At 46.9% G+C, this 16,164-nt stretch overlaps 1 protein-coding gene across 1 annotated transcript; it reads right to left on the bottom strand.

Moving 5' to 3' along the window:
• Positions 1–3,499: 3,499 nt before the first annotated feature.
• On the bottom strand, positions 3,500–5,218 carry LOC147728202 (uncharacterized). The gene has a single exon (XM_086963250.1). It carries the CDS (start codon positions 5,216–5,218, stop codon positions 3,500–3,502), a length of 1,719 nt encoding a protein of 572 aa, XP_086819376.1.
• Between the last annotated feature and the right edge of the window lie 10,946 nt (positions 5,219–16,164).

The raw sequence follows: 16,164 nt of genomic DNA, 5'->3' as shown, positions 1-16,164 counted from the left end.
TCACATGCCTGAATCATTCCCCGTCGTCGGAGTGAGAGTCCCATGGTACATAAAAAAGCAATAATATGCCATAATAAATATAGCAAATATCAGAAGTACCAAACCAGGAAGTAAAGTAGCACCAGCTACAGTAGAAAAAACCTCCACACTCGTGACTATCCTAGTCATTATGTGTTAGTCCAAACTGCAGCCAATCAGGCGACAGCACCCACCAGAATGTTCTCCCCAGAGACTCAGGCTCTCAGATTTTCTCGCACAGGAGTGAAACCCCATAATGCCTGAGTGAGTCTCTTGGGGAAGGCGGGTGGGTTGCATGTGAATCTATGAAAGACACCAATACTGGAGAACCACCTGTTTACAGGTAAGTAACTATTGTTCTTCTCCAGTATTAGGGGTGTCTTTCATAGATTCATATGCCTGAATCAGAATAGTAAGCAGTACTCCTAGCATAACGCTCGTAGACGTCAGAGTATCAAATATATATATACAGTATACATGTATAACAATAATCATCAACATCAGAAAAAACGTCTAAAGAGCATAGAGGAGGAGGTGGAAACAGAGGCTCACCTTATTTGAAAAGATTGCGCAGCACTGCTCTTCCAACCGAAGCATCTGCGTCACCTGCTGAATCTAGACAGTAGTGTCTAGTAAAGGTGTGCCTGCTAGACCACGTAGCAGCTCTGCAGATCTGTCGAAGAGGCACACCAGCAAAAAGGGCAGTGGAAGAGCTAACCGCCCTTGTAGAATGTGCTCTTGGCAAGGCTTGTAAGGGTCTACCGGCCTGCTGATGACAAAGTCCAATTGTAGAGGAGACCCATCTAGCAATGGTCTGTTTTGAAACTGCACAGCCCTGGCGCTGCCGCCCATAAGCCACGAACAGCTGGTCTGTTTTGCGGATGGCAGAGGTTCTTGATAGGTAAAACTTGAGGCATCTCCTAATATCCAACGAATGCAGTGCTCGTTCAGCCGGAGACTGTGGGGTTGGAAAGAATGTCTTGAGGACAACCGTCTCATTTAGATGAAAATCCAAAGGCACTTTTGGCATGTACGTTGGATTAGTACGTAGTACTACCGAGTCAGTGGTAAATTGGATGAAAGGCGATCTAGATGTGAATGCCTGAATATCGCTAACTCTTCTAGCAGATGTTAAAGCCAGTAACAATGACACTTTCCATGTTAAAAATTTCAGGTCCACCTTATGGATCGGCTCGAAAGGGTGACGCATGAGCTGAGTTAGTACGACATTCAGATGCCATGTAGGAGGAGGTTTCCGCACAGGCGGAAACATACGAAACAATCCTTTGAAAAATTGCTGTATAATCTGCACGGAAAACAAAGAATTTGATCCATCCTGACGAAATCTGGAAATGGCAGCCAGGAAGGCCTTAAGAGTAGAATGCGCCAAACCCAATCTGGCCAAGTGCAAAAAGAAGGGTAGAATTTGCTCTGGCTTGGCATGAATGGGATGAAGACCATTAGACTGGCACCATGCACAGAAACGCCTCCACTTAAGTTTGTAGGTCTTGATCGTAGATGGAGCTCTGGCCTTCGCCAGTACCTCCTGGCAATCCTGCGGAATGTTTAAGTGTGCAAATTCCATGTGCTGAGGAGCCAAGCTGACAATTTCAGCGAGTTCGGGTCCGGATGGTACACCCTGCCCTTGTGGGTAGAGAGAAGATTCGGAATGCGAGGAAGTTGGATAGGGTTGCATTCCGAGAGAAGGAGCAGCTCGGTGAACCAGTATTGCCGGGGCCATCGTGGAGCAATCAGTATCAACCGGCATGGTTGCTTCTTCATCTTCTTGATGACTTTCGGGATCAGTGGTATCGGTGGAAAAGCGTAAGCGAATATTTGATACCAACGCATCGAAAGGGCATCCCCGCACGAGTCCTTGTGGGGAACCCAGCTTTCAAAGTATGGGCATTTCCGGTTCTGATGCGTCGCAAACAAGTCCAGATCCGGATGCCCCCATGTCTGAAAGATGCGGTCTAGAGATGGTTGATGTAGTTCCCACTCGTGAGTGCAACCTGTTGATCTGCTGAGAGAGTCCGCTAACACATTCGCGATTCCCGGGACATGGACAGCTGACAGATGGATATTGTGAGTCAGGGCCCAACTCCAAATCTCTTGTGCCTGGTGCGACAGCCGGGCTGATCTTGTGCCTCCCTGCTTGTTTAGGTAATGCATGCAGGTGGTGTTGTCTGTCCGAACCAAGACTGTGGCACCTTCTAGGGTCACCTGAAAAGACTTCAGGGCTAGAAAGATGGCGTGCAATTCTAGCCTGTTTATGTGCCATTTCATTGGATTTTGTCCCATTTCCCGCTGACCGTTATGCCTTGGAGGTGTGCACCCCAGCCTGTCATTGAAGCGTCTGTCGTCACTATGAACCTGGGCACTTCCGTGAGGAAAGAGCATCCCACTTGTATGTTGCAACCTTGACTCCACCATTGGATCGCTTCTCGCATTCGTGGTGTTATTTTTATGATGTCCTCGAAGGACCCCGACACCTGTATCCACTGGCGACTGAGCTCCTCTTGCAAGGGCCTCATTCGAAGACGACAGTTGGGGTGAGAAGAATACAGGAAGAAATGATCCCTATGAAGGACTTGAACATGCGTACTGAAACGCACCTTTTTAACAACAGTGCAGCAGCCAGCCGCTGTATCTTTTCCTGTTTCTCCTTTGAGATAAATACTTGGGCGAGCTTGGTGTCCAGTGTCGCTCCCAAGAAAGTCTTTCTCCTTGCTGGCGTTAGGTGCGATTTCTCGAAGTTCACTGAGAAACCCAGGCTTTGCATCAGTGACAGAGTTTTTTGAATGTGAGTTTTTACCATGTTGAAAGAACTGGCCTTGATAAGGCAATCGTCTAGATATGGATATATCTGTATTGACTGCAACCGAAGGTGGGCTGCCACCGGGGCCAGTATCTTTGTGAACACTCTGGGGGCTGAGCGCAGTCCAAAGGGAAGAACTTTGAACTGGAAGTCCCTGCCAGCCACTCTGAACCTTAGAAACTTCCGGTGCCTGGGAAAAATTGGAACATGGAAGTATGCATCCTGAAGGTCGAGTGTTGCCATATACTCTCCCGCCGAAAGAAAATGGAGGATTTCTTGAAGTGTCAGCATCCTGAATGACAGTTTTTTGAGGAATTTGTTGAGGGCACGCAGGTCGAGGATGGGTCGCCATTCCCCCGACTTATTGCGAATAAGGAAAAATCTTGAGTAGAAGCCTTTTCCTTTCTGATGATGAGGTACCCTTTCTATTGCTCCTTTTCGAATCATAGTGTTGATCTGGGCAAACAGCTCCTTGAGATGTGCTGGAGGTGGTCATCTTGGGGGGAGTTTGGAGGAGTTTTTACGAATTCCAAAATGTGACCTCTGGCTACCACATCCAGAAACCATTTGTCTGTGGTAATCTTGGACCAATTTAAGTAATTTTGGCATATTTTTCCTCCAATTTGGTTCGGGTTGGGACAAAGTGGCGGCAGGATGCGTTTCTCACTTTTTATTGTCTCTTCCACGATAGTTGGATTTTCCTCGAGACTGAGAAAAATTTCCTTTTCTCTGTCCGTAAGTCTGTTGACGATATGGCTGGTATCTTTGGTTTCCCTGGGCGGAGGAAGTATAGGAGCGATGTTGGTTATAGCCTCCTCTATTAGAGAAATTCCCTCTTCCTCTTGCTCCACGAAAGGAAGACTTCCTGTATTGTAAAGTGCCCAGCGAACGTGCTGTCTCAGTATCCTTCTTGATGGCTTCCAGAGCATCGTCTACATGCTTTCCAAATAAATACTCTCCATCATAAGCCATATCTATAATCCTTGTTTGGACCTCCTGTCGAAAGGATGTTGCCTTCAACCATCCTTGCCTCCTGAGAACAGCTGCACCCGCTAGCTGACGAAAACCTGTGGCAGCAACGTCCACTGCAGCATCAATCATCTCAGATGAGACACACTCTCCTTCCTGAAGGATCTTCTTTGCTTCAGCCCGATCTGGCTCGGGAAGTTTGTCCACATACGGCAAGATGTCCGACCACATCTGCCTATCGTATCTCCCTAATATGGCTAGAGAGTTAGCGGCTCTAATAGTTGTAGCTGCAATTGTAGAAACTTTTTTCCCGATTGAATCTAGACGTCTCCCGTCTTTATCTGGCGGAACAGAGACCTGAGATGTTGGGTTAGTAGATCTCTTTTGCGCTGCCTGTGCTACCACAGAGTCTGCTTTCGCTTGTCCAATGAGGCACGCTGGAGATGAATTTGGCGCCCTATATTTTTTATCCACTCTCGGGAGCACTGCTGGCAAAGAATTTGGTTTGGACATGATCTTCAGTCCTTCCTTCCATATGAAATCTATGATTGGAATGGTCCAACTCTGTTTCTGTGGCGAAGACTTGAAGTCATACAAGAAGCAGTCTTCTTGTTTTGACTCCATAGTTATCAGGAACCTCCTTGTTGCTCTATCCATGATCTTGTGGAATGAGGCAATGTCCACAGGAGGTGACTCTGATGTTGTAGGCTCTGCTGGAGAGGGTGTGTTTGCATTGTAATCCTCATACTCTGACGATTCTGACCTATTGTCTAATTCTCCTTCTTCCTGCTCCTCATTACCTGAGTACTCATCATCCTCTGTTTGAGGAGCTATGACTTGTGACGCAGACAATGCTGGATGTCCTTCCTCCAACGTCACAGAAACAACTGGCTGTGCCTGCTTTGAAAGCGGCGTCGCTGTTTTAGGTCTTGGCGTAGATACATGAGAGTCACCTGACTCTGAAGGTGGAAAACGCCTATAGTAGTCGCTGAGCATGTATTGTAGATTGCGAAACAATTCCTCAGGCATTTGGATGCCGGGAGCAGGCCTGTCCTCATGTGATAAGGGCTCCGTTTCTTGCATATCTTCCTCCGTATCACCGTCTTGAATCTTAATTTGGAGGTCAGACGGACTTCTGGACAATCCAAAGTTCTCATCCTCATAGGATCCTTCCTCATCTGAATCCAAAAGCTTCTCTGGCACTACCAGCGTAGAAGGAATCGCCTCATTAGTAGCCCGTTTCTTTAACAGCGTAGCTGTAGTTGCAGGTGAGGGCAACGGTATCCCAGATGGCTGTGCTGACCAGACTTGTAAGGCAGTGCAGCTTGACAGTGGTGGCGTCGATGGGATCACCTCCGTCGCCGACGAACCGACTTTTTGCTGCTGAATTTTTTGCTTCGTCGACTGTACCATTGTCGACGATTGATCTATCTTCGTCGACGACGACTTTTTAGATGATATCTTCGTCGACGATAACTTCGTCGACGGGGACGTCGTCAAGGTCGTCGACGTGGATTTCATCGTCGACGAGGATTTCATCATCGACGGCAACGTCGTCGGCGAGAGCTTCGTCGACGAGAGCATCGTCGACGGCACAATTTTCATCGTCGACGGGGAGCCAACCGTCGACATTAGATTCGTAGACGAGGAGCTCGTCGACGGTACCTTAGCCATCGTCGACGGGACTATATTCGACGACGAGATAGGCCTGATCTGCACATGGACCAGCGTAGGCGATGAGGCCGAAGACATCACTAGAGCTGGCTTAGATGAGGAGAAAGTCATCGTGCAGGTGGTAGACGTGGCCACATGAGAGGAAACACAATCCTTTTTTGACGTTGAAATTGTCAAAGGTGGCAACTGAGGAGGCACAGACTGTGAAGATTTCTTGGGAACTGCAGATTTCCCAGACTTCTTAGAGGGCGTACTATCCATCTTAACAGGTGGAAGAGTCTTTTTTGAAACACTAGGCCCAGAAGAATCCAGAGAGGATTGGGCCTTCTTTGCCACCTTCGCCCTTGGAGATGAAACTTCAGTTTCAGCCTTCCTCTTAATGGAAATTAGTGAAGAACCAGAGGCAATGCTTCCTACCTCAGACAAAGGGTCCTCCTTGTCCTTGAGTCTGTTAAGCCACAACAGCAGTCGTCCTTCTCTGTCCTTGATGGTCTTAGGGGGGAAGGTCCGGCAGATCTTGCACTCCTTTGCCTTATGGTCAGGATAAAGGCAATATAAACATTTTTTGTGGGGATCTTCTCTGAATAGCCTAAGCTTTCCACAAGACTCACAGGCCCTGAACAGGGATTTAGAAGTAGACATCTGAAAAACTTGAAGAAACTAACTAATCTTGAAGAAAAACTGAGCAGAGCTCAGGGAGACTCCCTTCACACGACGTGCGGTAGAAAATCTGAGAGCCTGAGCCTCTGGGGAGAACATTCTGGTGGGTGCTGTCGCCTGATTGGCTGCAGTTTGGACTAACACATAATGACTAGGATAGTCACGAGTGTGGAGGTTTTTTCTACTGTAGCTGGTGCTACTTTACTTCCTGGTTTGGTACTTCTGATATTTGCTATATTTATTATGGCATATTATTGCTTTTTATGTACCGTGGGACTCCCACTCCGACGACGGGGAATGATTCAGGCATGTGAATCTATGAAAGACACCCCTAATACTGGAGAAGAGATGATTTCTCCTCAGATGCGCAGGCTTAATCGATTTAAAAAGCATAACCATAGATACTTGCCAATATTTTTCCAGCAATTATTCCGGCAAGTATTTCCCCAACAGTTCCACCGGAAGCGTGAAATATCCATCCTCGGTTTCCACCAAGAGCCAATAAATAGTCGCCAGCTCCTTCTTTTTCCTCAATTGCTGCTTCAATCTATACTCTAACTCGTTTTGTTCCCCTACTTTTGTTAATGGGTCGGCAAGCCAGCTCTGCATCTGCGCGTATTTAAACCTGGAAAGGCGGAAATTTGTAAGCTGACTGCAGCTCTCCCAGGAAATAAGCTCACCCTTGTTTGTTATCTAGTCCCATTGTTTAAGACCCCCCTCTAGTAGAGGTTTGGCCAGGCTGTCTTTTTGTCCTTTCTGGGGAGCCGGGACTGTCCCATATAGGGGCTAAAAAGCTATGGTAGGGCATTTCCAAGGTTCTTCTCACTCTGTACCAAGTCTCTGCCAACCCCCTCAGGATCTTCAACCTGACCTTTTTGAAAAATTTGGGGTCAGCATACTTAAAAATAAACCCCTCCTTTCCTCCCGGCTCTAAATGCGCTATCATGGACCACAGGCCTCCTGTCATTGTGGGATTTGGAGAGGTGAAGAGATATTTTCCTTTCTTCAAGAGAAAAGCCCATGAATAAAAAAGTAGGACTGGCAAGGCTATTCCTCCTTTCTCAACCCTTCAGGCAAACTTCTTCCAAGCTATTCTTGGTCCTTTACTTGCCCATACGAACGAGCCTAGGTCCCCTTGTAGTTTTTTGATCCTGACTATATTAAAAGGTAGGGGTATTGCATCAAAAAGGAAAGTCAGCTTTGGGAGAATTGCCATTTTAACCAAATTGCTTCTTCCGAAGATCGATAATTGAAGATGAGACCAGGATTTCAAAAGATTCGTAATCTCTTTTCGAACCTTGTCAAAATTGAGTTTCGCTACTTGGCCGATGTCATGAAATATCATAACCCCCAAATACCTGATCTCATCCTTTCCAGATTCTCCAATGTTCCAGGACATAACTTCGGACTTATCTTTGTTAATCGCATAACCTAAGACTCTCCCGAAGTCTGTCGTTAAAGCCATCAAACAAGGCCAGCTTGTCATTGTATTTGTGGAGAAAATCACTATATCGTCAGCATATAGCCCCAGTTTTTTCTCCCAATCAGTAAACTTGAAGGGCTGAATTCCAGGGTCCTCTCTGATCTTTCTTGCCAGTGGCTCAATGTACAAGTTGAAGAGCAGAGACAATAGAGGGCATCCCTGCCTGCTTCCTCTAGATATTTTTCCTGGTTGTGACAGAGAGCCATTTACCAGAATCTGAGCTTGAGAAGTTTGGAACAGGCCGTCAAGAGCATTACAGAGGTTTATAACCAGGTTAAGGGATATAGCGACTTCTTTAAGATATACCCAATTCACCAGGTCAAAGGCCTTGGTAGCATCCAAGGCCATCAAGGCAAAAGGGAGATGGTAAGTGGACGCTAAGTCAATTGTGGCAATCAATGAGAAGGTCATATCTTTCAAAAACCTTCCCCGGATAAAACCTTTTTGATCGTCATGGATTAAATACGCCATCAGCCCATTTAATCTATCTACCAGAATCTTCGTGTAGATCTTGTAGTCACTGTTTAGCAACGTAATAGGGTGATATGCATCACATTTTTTAGAACTTTTTCCTGGCTTCAGAATCAGCGCTATTGTGGCTTCCTTCCAAGAGGCTGGCAAGACCATATGCTTGATAAATAGCTCATTAAAAAGCTTAACTAAAATTGGAGCTAGAGTGTCAGCCAAAACTTTAAAGACCTCTTGTGGAATGCCGTCTAGCCCTGGGGCCTTCCCCTTCTTTAAATGTGCCAATATGTTGCCCACTTCCTGAACCTTTATTTCTCCATTGAGAAGATCTGCTTTTTCCTTTGTCAACGGCTTGCCCATACCTGGTCCTACCCACCTACGAAGAATATCTTTGAATGGCATAAAATCTTCCTGGTAGACTCTACTAAAGTGGTTCTGAAAAACTCGCTCAATCCCTCCACTGTCCTCTACCAATCTGCCTATTTGATCACATATTATTTCCTCAACCCTATTTCTACGTTGTTTTTTTTTTGCCTTCCATGCCCGAAGTTTACTGCATCCCTCGCTGTATTCAAAATGTGCCATTTGACTGGCTTCCCATCTCTTTTTCACCCGCTCCTGCATTACCGTAGATAAACTAAATAGTCTTTCTTCCATGAAGCGGATCTTCTCCTCCTGAAGTGTCACTTCTTTATGATAACTCCTCCTTTTCTCAGAAGCTAGTGCCCCTAGCCGACCCCTGAGATACGCCTTATAGGCATCCCATGCAATCCCACGGGCCACTGTTCCCCAGTTGATATCAAAGAAACTTCTCTGTTTCTTTTTTAAGGAGATGTACCACCTCTTCTTCCAATAAGATTGTGCGGTCGAGAGTCCATCTGGACAGAAAACCAGCCTCCCTGACCTTCAATATAAGCATTACTGCTGAGTGGTCTGACAAATGAGCTCCTATATGCTCAACCTGTTGTACTTCAGCCTTTAATTTGCAGTCTACCAAAAAATAAACTATTCTAGACTGGTGTCTATACTTTTTGTTAAATAATGTAAAGCCTTTTTTCCCCCAACTTTACTTTGCCAAATATCCAACAGCCCTAGTTGTTCCATCATTTGTTTAATTAACCTAAACATGTTACGGTTGATCTGAGCTCTACTATTCAGTTCACCATTAAAATCACCAGCAGGAATAATTGGGTTGGGTGAGTTTAAAAGCTTAGCCATCAGATCTTGCAAGGGAGCCAGTTCATCATGATTTGGCCCATAATACCCAGCTAAAGTAAATGGCCTGGCTGAGATCTTAACTCTGGCTACTACCCATCTGCCGGCTTTGTCGGATGAAAAGGAATCCAAGCTCACTTGTGGACCTCGCTTGATTAAAATTGCCACTTCTTTTGTCACTGTTGTTTGAGCTGTACATGCGAAATGCGCTATCCATTTTGTGGCCTTGAAGAGCTCTACTGCCTCCTTCTCAGTCAAATGGGTTTCCTGGGCTTTAATGATGTGGGCTGGAGAATCCTTCAAATACTGAAGTATTTTACCCTTCCTACTTCTGACCCATAACCCATTTAAGTTCCAGGACAATATGTTTATACTTCCACCCTTCTTACTACACATCAACTGATACTGCTTAAGGAAACTTAACTCTGAAATCATTAAAAGAGACTTAGAGGACTTCTTTTTTTTATTTTTTTCCCACTGCTCTCCACCCTGTGCACCCTGCTCCTGTAGAGAACCCCCCCCTACTCCATGACTGATAGGCCATTTGGATTACCCCCCAGAGCGCGTAAACATCATAAGTGAGATGACCATGTCCTGAAAAAAAAACCCTAAGTAAAACCGAGAGGAGGAAAAGTTTCTTTTATTTTCACAAAAGAAAACTTCTATATTTTTTTTCCTATCTAGTTTTATGTTTTTTTTCTTTTTATCTTCCATCATCAGAAGTTTTTTTTCCTTACTCCTCTCTCAAGCATCATATATTGCTTCCTTTTCTACTTTTACTTTTACCTAATCTGGCCAATTTTTTGCAAAAGTGGGCAGCATTACGGATTTGGAACATTTAAATTATTGTTTGTTCGCCTGACAGTCTTTTAGAAACTCATCAACCTTTTCACCGGAGTGAAAAATGAACATTTTATTATTTAACATTGCTTTTAGGTATGCTGGAAATCTCAGCTGAACTACAGCTCCCAGGCTCTGCCTGTTTGAAGTAGCAGCTGAGACATCTGATCGAAATTCATAATTTGCCCCCTCAACTTCTATTGACTTCAGGCTCAAGGCTTTGGAGAGTATTTTTTCTTTTAAGGAGAAGGTTAGAAAGTTAATCAGAATTTTTCTAGGCTTTGTTCTGCTTGTATTTAGCCTAAATGAGGCCCTACGCACCCGCTGAATATCCTTACTAATATCTTCCTCAGATTCCTCCAATTGCAGTTCTTTTTTTTTTTTAAACCATTTTTATTTGCATTTTTTTTATAATTAAACATTACAGTCATTTCAGTAGTAAAGCCCACATTGTTCCCCCCTACTCCCGCCTCCCCCGTGTCATTACCCAATTTGATGCAGGTAGTTTCAAAATGAAAAAGACCACAAGGTTAACACTCCACAGTATCATCAACAGTCTAATTGTCGTACAATCCCTCTGTATCCCACTTAGTGCCTCCCGCCTTGCCCCGTTACAGCCCACCATCCAAGCCGTGGTAATTTTGCCATTTCCCCCAGATTTTGCTAAACTTCCTAGGGCATCCCCGTGCTTTATATGTGACTCTCTCAGCTGCCATATACAAGTCTAGTCCTCTCCTCCACTCTTCTAGCGATGGTACCTCCGGTGCCCCCCAGTGTTTCGCTATGTCCCTCTTGGCCACTACCAATGCCAGCACCAGAAAGGCCAGCAGGGGACGTGCCAAATCTACATCATTCGTCATGCCTAGTAGGGCCAGCTCAGGGTCAATTTGAATTTGGCTCTCCAAGACCGCAGTTAGTTCCGTAAAAATGTCTGACCAGTATCCCTGTATTTTAGTGCAAGACCACAAAACATGGAAGAAGTCCCCCCTGGGGTCCTGGCATCTTAAGCACCTTGCATCATCTCTCCTCCCCATTTTCTGGAGCCGCACCCTATCAAAATAAGTTCTATGCAATACATTAAATTGGATGAGATGGAGTCGGGATTTAACGGCCACCTCTCTAGGATGTGTTAACACTAGTTCACAGTCAATGTCCTCCATGCCACCCACCTCTGTTTCCCACTGCTGCCGAAGCTTGGCCAAATCACCTAACATGTTATTTGTGAGGGTTTTATAGGTTAGAGAGATCGCCTTCTGCTGAATGTGCTCCTGCAGGAGCCTGCCTTCGAGTGGGGCAAATTCTACCAGCTCTGCGGTGTTGATATTTTGGGCCCCACAGGCATGTTTGAGTCTGGTGTACTTGTATCTCTGTGTGGGGTGTAGTCCGAATTCCGAGGTCAGTGCCGCAAACGACTTCAGTTGCCCTTTGGCAATTATGTCTCCTAGGGTAGGAATTCCTATGTCATCCCACCGTCTATATCCTGTTAGTTTGTGGAGTTCCGCCAGCCACGTGCAGTGCCAGATTGGCGTCTGTCTCGAGGGCTTCCTATCCCATCCCATGTGTTTCGTTGCAGCGTTCCAGGCAAGTAAAGTAATTTTGGTTGCCGGTAGGAGACGTCTCCGGCCATTCCCCCCATACAGGTAAGAAAGTATGTTTTTGGGCGCTAGCTTGTGGCGCTCTAACGCATAGGAGGGATGGTCGGCCTGTGCATGCAACCAATCGTTGGTCGGGGCCAAATGTTCCGCCCAGTAATATGCCTCTAAATTCGGGAGCGAGATCCCCCCGCTGTATTGGTGCCTTTGTAGCGTGGTCAATGCCACTCGAGGCTGTTTGCCCAGCCAAATGAAGGCCCGTAGGTCTGCATGTATCTTGGAGAAGACTTTTGGGGGGAGTGGATAGTACTAATTTTGTAAGGCGTACAAGTACTTGGGGAGAATAATCATCTTGTACATTGCCGCGCGGCCTAAAAGCGTGAGTGGGAGCAGTCTCCATATCTGCTATGGAGTTCCCCATGATGCGTTCTATGTTTCTTTGATACGCAATGCTTCTATCGAGGGTGAGATATACCCCAAGGTATTGAAAGCCCTCTGTTGTCGTCAATAACCTTCTTGGAAGGTCCGACCATGCTTCCCGCCCGAGGGGTCATACAGAACCGACTTGTGCCAATTTATTTGGTATCCAGCATAACCACCGTATTGCTCCAATTCATGGAACAGCTCTGGGATCGACGTCTCCGGCGATGTGACATACAGAAGTACGTCATTCGCGTAGAGCGAATTTTTTTCCTCGGTCATGTCTCCTTCACTCATTCTAAATCCCCTAATGCCTGTGTTTTGGCGAATCCTAGCCGCCAGGATCTCAATAGTTAGGGCAAACAAAAGTGGGGAGAGCGGGCATCCTTGCCTGGTCCCTCTTTGCACCCGGAACTCACGTGACAGGACACCGTTCACCCTCACTCTGGCACTCGGCTCGGTGTACAGCAGCCGCACCCACTTCTGGAAATTCAGCCCGAAACCGAATTTCTGTAGGACGCGTTCAAGGAACGGCCAATGAACTGCGTCAATGGCTTTTTCCACATCAAGGGACAGGAACCAGTGTGGGTCCTCTCTGTCCCGAACCTCTTGCAGTCAGTTGTGAATGCGCCGGAGGTTCATTCTAGTGGCCTGTTCGGTATGAATCCCGTCTGGTCGAGGTGTACCAGCTCCGATATCACCAAGCGGAGTCGCATTGCCAAGATAGTGGCCAGTAGTTTCGTTTCCGTATTTAATAATGAGATGGGGCGGTAGAACGCACAGTCCTCTTTTGGTTTACCCTCTTTATGAATTGGGATAATGGTCGCCAGGGCCAGGTCAGGGGGGAGTCTCCCTTCCTGCAGGGCACCCTCATACAGCCCCTTCAGGTGTTTCGCCAGTAGGTCCGCTGTACGTTTAAAGAATTCCGCTGCGAAGCCGTTGGGTCCCGGTGTTTTTCCCGGTCGCAGTTTGGCCAGGTCCTCAGAGATGTCGTCTAGGGTAACATCAGAGTCCATAGTTTTAGCGTCATCAGCGGACAGAGTTGGGAGTTCGGTTTGGTCCATATAGTGTATGGCCTCTTCACGTGCCCCTAAATTCCTAGCCTCATAAAAGCTTTCAAAGTGGTCTGCAAACGCCTCTGCTATGCGTGCATCTGATCTGAGAACCGCTCCCTGAGGGTCCCTGATCTGCTCCACCCACCTCTCCGCACACTCTTTTTTGCTAAGCCATGCCAATAGTTTACCTGATTTGTCCCCTACATCATACAGGCGATGTAGGGTGGCTAAGGCTTGAGTTTTCGCCTCTTCGGTCACTAGTTCCCGATACTGTGACTGCCTATCCGTGAGTCTCCTAAGTGCCACTAAGTCTTGCGAGGTCTGGTATTCCCTTTCCAAGGTTAGTATGTCCTGTTCTATTAGTTCAGCGTCAGAGTGGAGCTTTCTTCATTCCTCTGCCAGTCTACTTTTCGCCCTATCTCTCATAACTGCCTTTAACGCCTCCCAAAATATCAATTTTGAGGTCACCGAGTCCTCTTTTTCGTCGATATAAACTTTTATATCTGCTCTCAGTCCCCGCAGGATGTTTGGGTTCTGCAGATTCCATGCCATCAGTCGCAACAGTCGTGTTTCCCCCTGGCGTTTCACCCCCTGTCAGATCAGCAATGTTGAGTGATCCGATATGCCTCTTGCTTTATATTCTGCTACGTCCTGCACTGTCAAGAAATCATTATATCACCCTTTCGGCCCTATATAAGAAATCCATTCTGGAAACTAAGAAGGCCTATTTCTCCTCCAAAATTCAGTTCGCCGAAAATCGGCCCAGAGAAATTTTTGCCATCGTTCAAGATCTAGCATATTCTGACAGGGCCACACTCAAACCCTCTCCTTCACAGCTTCTCTGCGACTCCCTCAACTCATTTTTTCCTGACAAAATCACCACGATCAGAGCCAACATTCCCCTACCGTCCCCCTCTTTTATCAATCCTCACTGTCCCCCAGCCACAACGCGCCTGGATTCTATTCCGCCTCTCACAGCTGACTCTTTTCTTTCCCTCCTTCCGCTGGTCATGTCTAGCTCCCCCTTGGATCCCTGCCCTGCTCATATCCTGAAACAGATTTACTCTTTCTGCCCTTCACCACCTCTCACGTTTCTTAACAGTTCACTTTCCCAGGGTATTGTCACTCCTTCACTTAAATCGGCGGTAATTTTACCCATTCTAAAAAAACCTGGTGCTGATCCCTCGGTTTCAGCCAACTACCGCCCTATTTCACTCCTCCCTTTTCTGGCCAAGATACTGGAACGCCATGTAGTAAGAACTATGAGCTCCTTTGTGGAAAGGAACAGTGTCTTGGCCTCCAGGCAGGCTGGCTTCCGCCCTGCTCACTCCACGGAGTCCGTGGTTTTATCGTTCTTGGACAACCTCAGGGAGGGTATGGACACGAATCAGCCCCAGGCCCTGGTCCTCCTCAATCTCTCCGCCGCGTTCGACACGGTGGATCATGCCATCTTACTTTCCCGTGTCAAAGCGGCGGGTATCGGGGGTGTGGCTTTGGTCTGGTTGTCCTCCTTCCTGAGTGGTCGCTCTCAAGCAGTTCGCTTGGGGGATTATTCTGCTGACTTCCGGCCTGTACAGTGCAGGGTTCCCCAAGGATCCTCCCTCTCCCCATTGTTATTTCATCTGTACATCGCCCCTCTTATTTTTGCTTTACAGCAGCTGGAGGTCTCTGTGTATAACTATGCGGATGACCTCCAGCTTATTTTTTCTTTATCCTCCTCCCCTGCATCAATATCCAACTTTCATTCTGTTATGACCTTCATTCAGGACTGGATGAACCACAACCACCTGAAACTCAATCCCGATAAAACGGAATTGGTGTTGACAGGTGGTTGCTCCAGTCCATGGTCTTCTCTCTTTTGGCCCCCTTCCTTAGGTCCCCCACCCACCCCCTCCTCCTCTGTTACAACTCTTGGTTTTAAACTCAATGATCAACTTTCCCTTCATTCTCAAGTCAGTGCCGCCGTATCCTCAGCTTTTCTCTCCCTCCGGACAATTCGCAAAGTCTCCCGCTTCTTTTCCCCGTCTGCCCTCAAACTCATACTCTTGGCGATGGTGACGTCCCGCTTGGACTATGGTAATGTCCTTTATTGTGGCATGCCGGCGTACCTCGTGAGGCGTCTCCAGTTGGTTCAGAACCAGGCGGCCCGTCTCGTTTTTAATTTACCCAAATTTCATCACGTCACGCCCCTTCTTAAATCCTTACACTGGCTCCCTGTACAGCAACGTGCCCTGTTTAAACTGGGCTGTATCATTTTCAATGCTCGGTCCGGTTCTGCCCCTGCATTCATTGGGTCTGCAATTCACGCCTACACCCCATCTAGAGAACTGCGCTCGTCTACCCAACAACTCCTCGTAGTCCCCCGTTTTAAACGAAAAAAATGGAGTGGATCCAATTTCTCCACCTTGGCTCCTGCCTTCTGGAACTTTATCCCGATCCACTTGCGATCCTGCCCCCAGTACTCCCTTTTTCGCAAAGCCCTTAAAACCTTTCTTTTTACTCAGGCCTTCCCCTCTTAACTTTTCTCTGTCCCCCCAGTCAGTCTTTCTTTACTTGGGTTTGTAGTATTGCATAGCGCCATGAAACCGCTGGGTGTACATGCGCTCTAGAAATATTTTTAAATTCAAATTTAAATTCAACTGTCAGGTATTGTCGGGACATAAAAACATAGTCCAGTCTCGAGAAGACCTTATGGGCGCCCGAGAAGTACGAGTAAACCCTGATTCCGGGTGTAGCCACCTCCAGACGTCAGTAAGACCTAGGTTAACCGACCACTGGGACAAGGGGGTCTGGGTCCCTCCTCTCTGTGACGTGCCTGTCCTGCCCTGCGTGGCATTCAAAACGTTGTTAAAGTCCCCTCCGACAATCTGAATGGTGTCAGCCGTTTCTAGCAGTATATCCGCTACCTTTTTTAATGTGGGTGCTTGGAGTTTCGGGGGAGCATAGACCGAG

This window comes from Lissotriton vulgaris, chromosome 3_1 (genome assembly GCF_964263255.1).
Source record: "Lissotriton vulgaris chromosome 3_1, aLisVul1.2, whole genome shotgun sequence".
NCBI lineage: Eukaryota > Metazoa > Chordata > Amphibia > Caudata > Salamandridae > Lissotriton > Lissotriton vulgaris.
The sequence above is the reverse complement of the archived record's forward strand: the minus strand, read 5'-3'. Positions and strand labels throughout refer to the sequence as shown.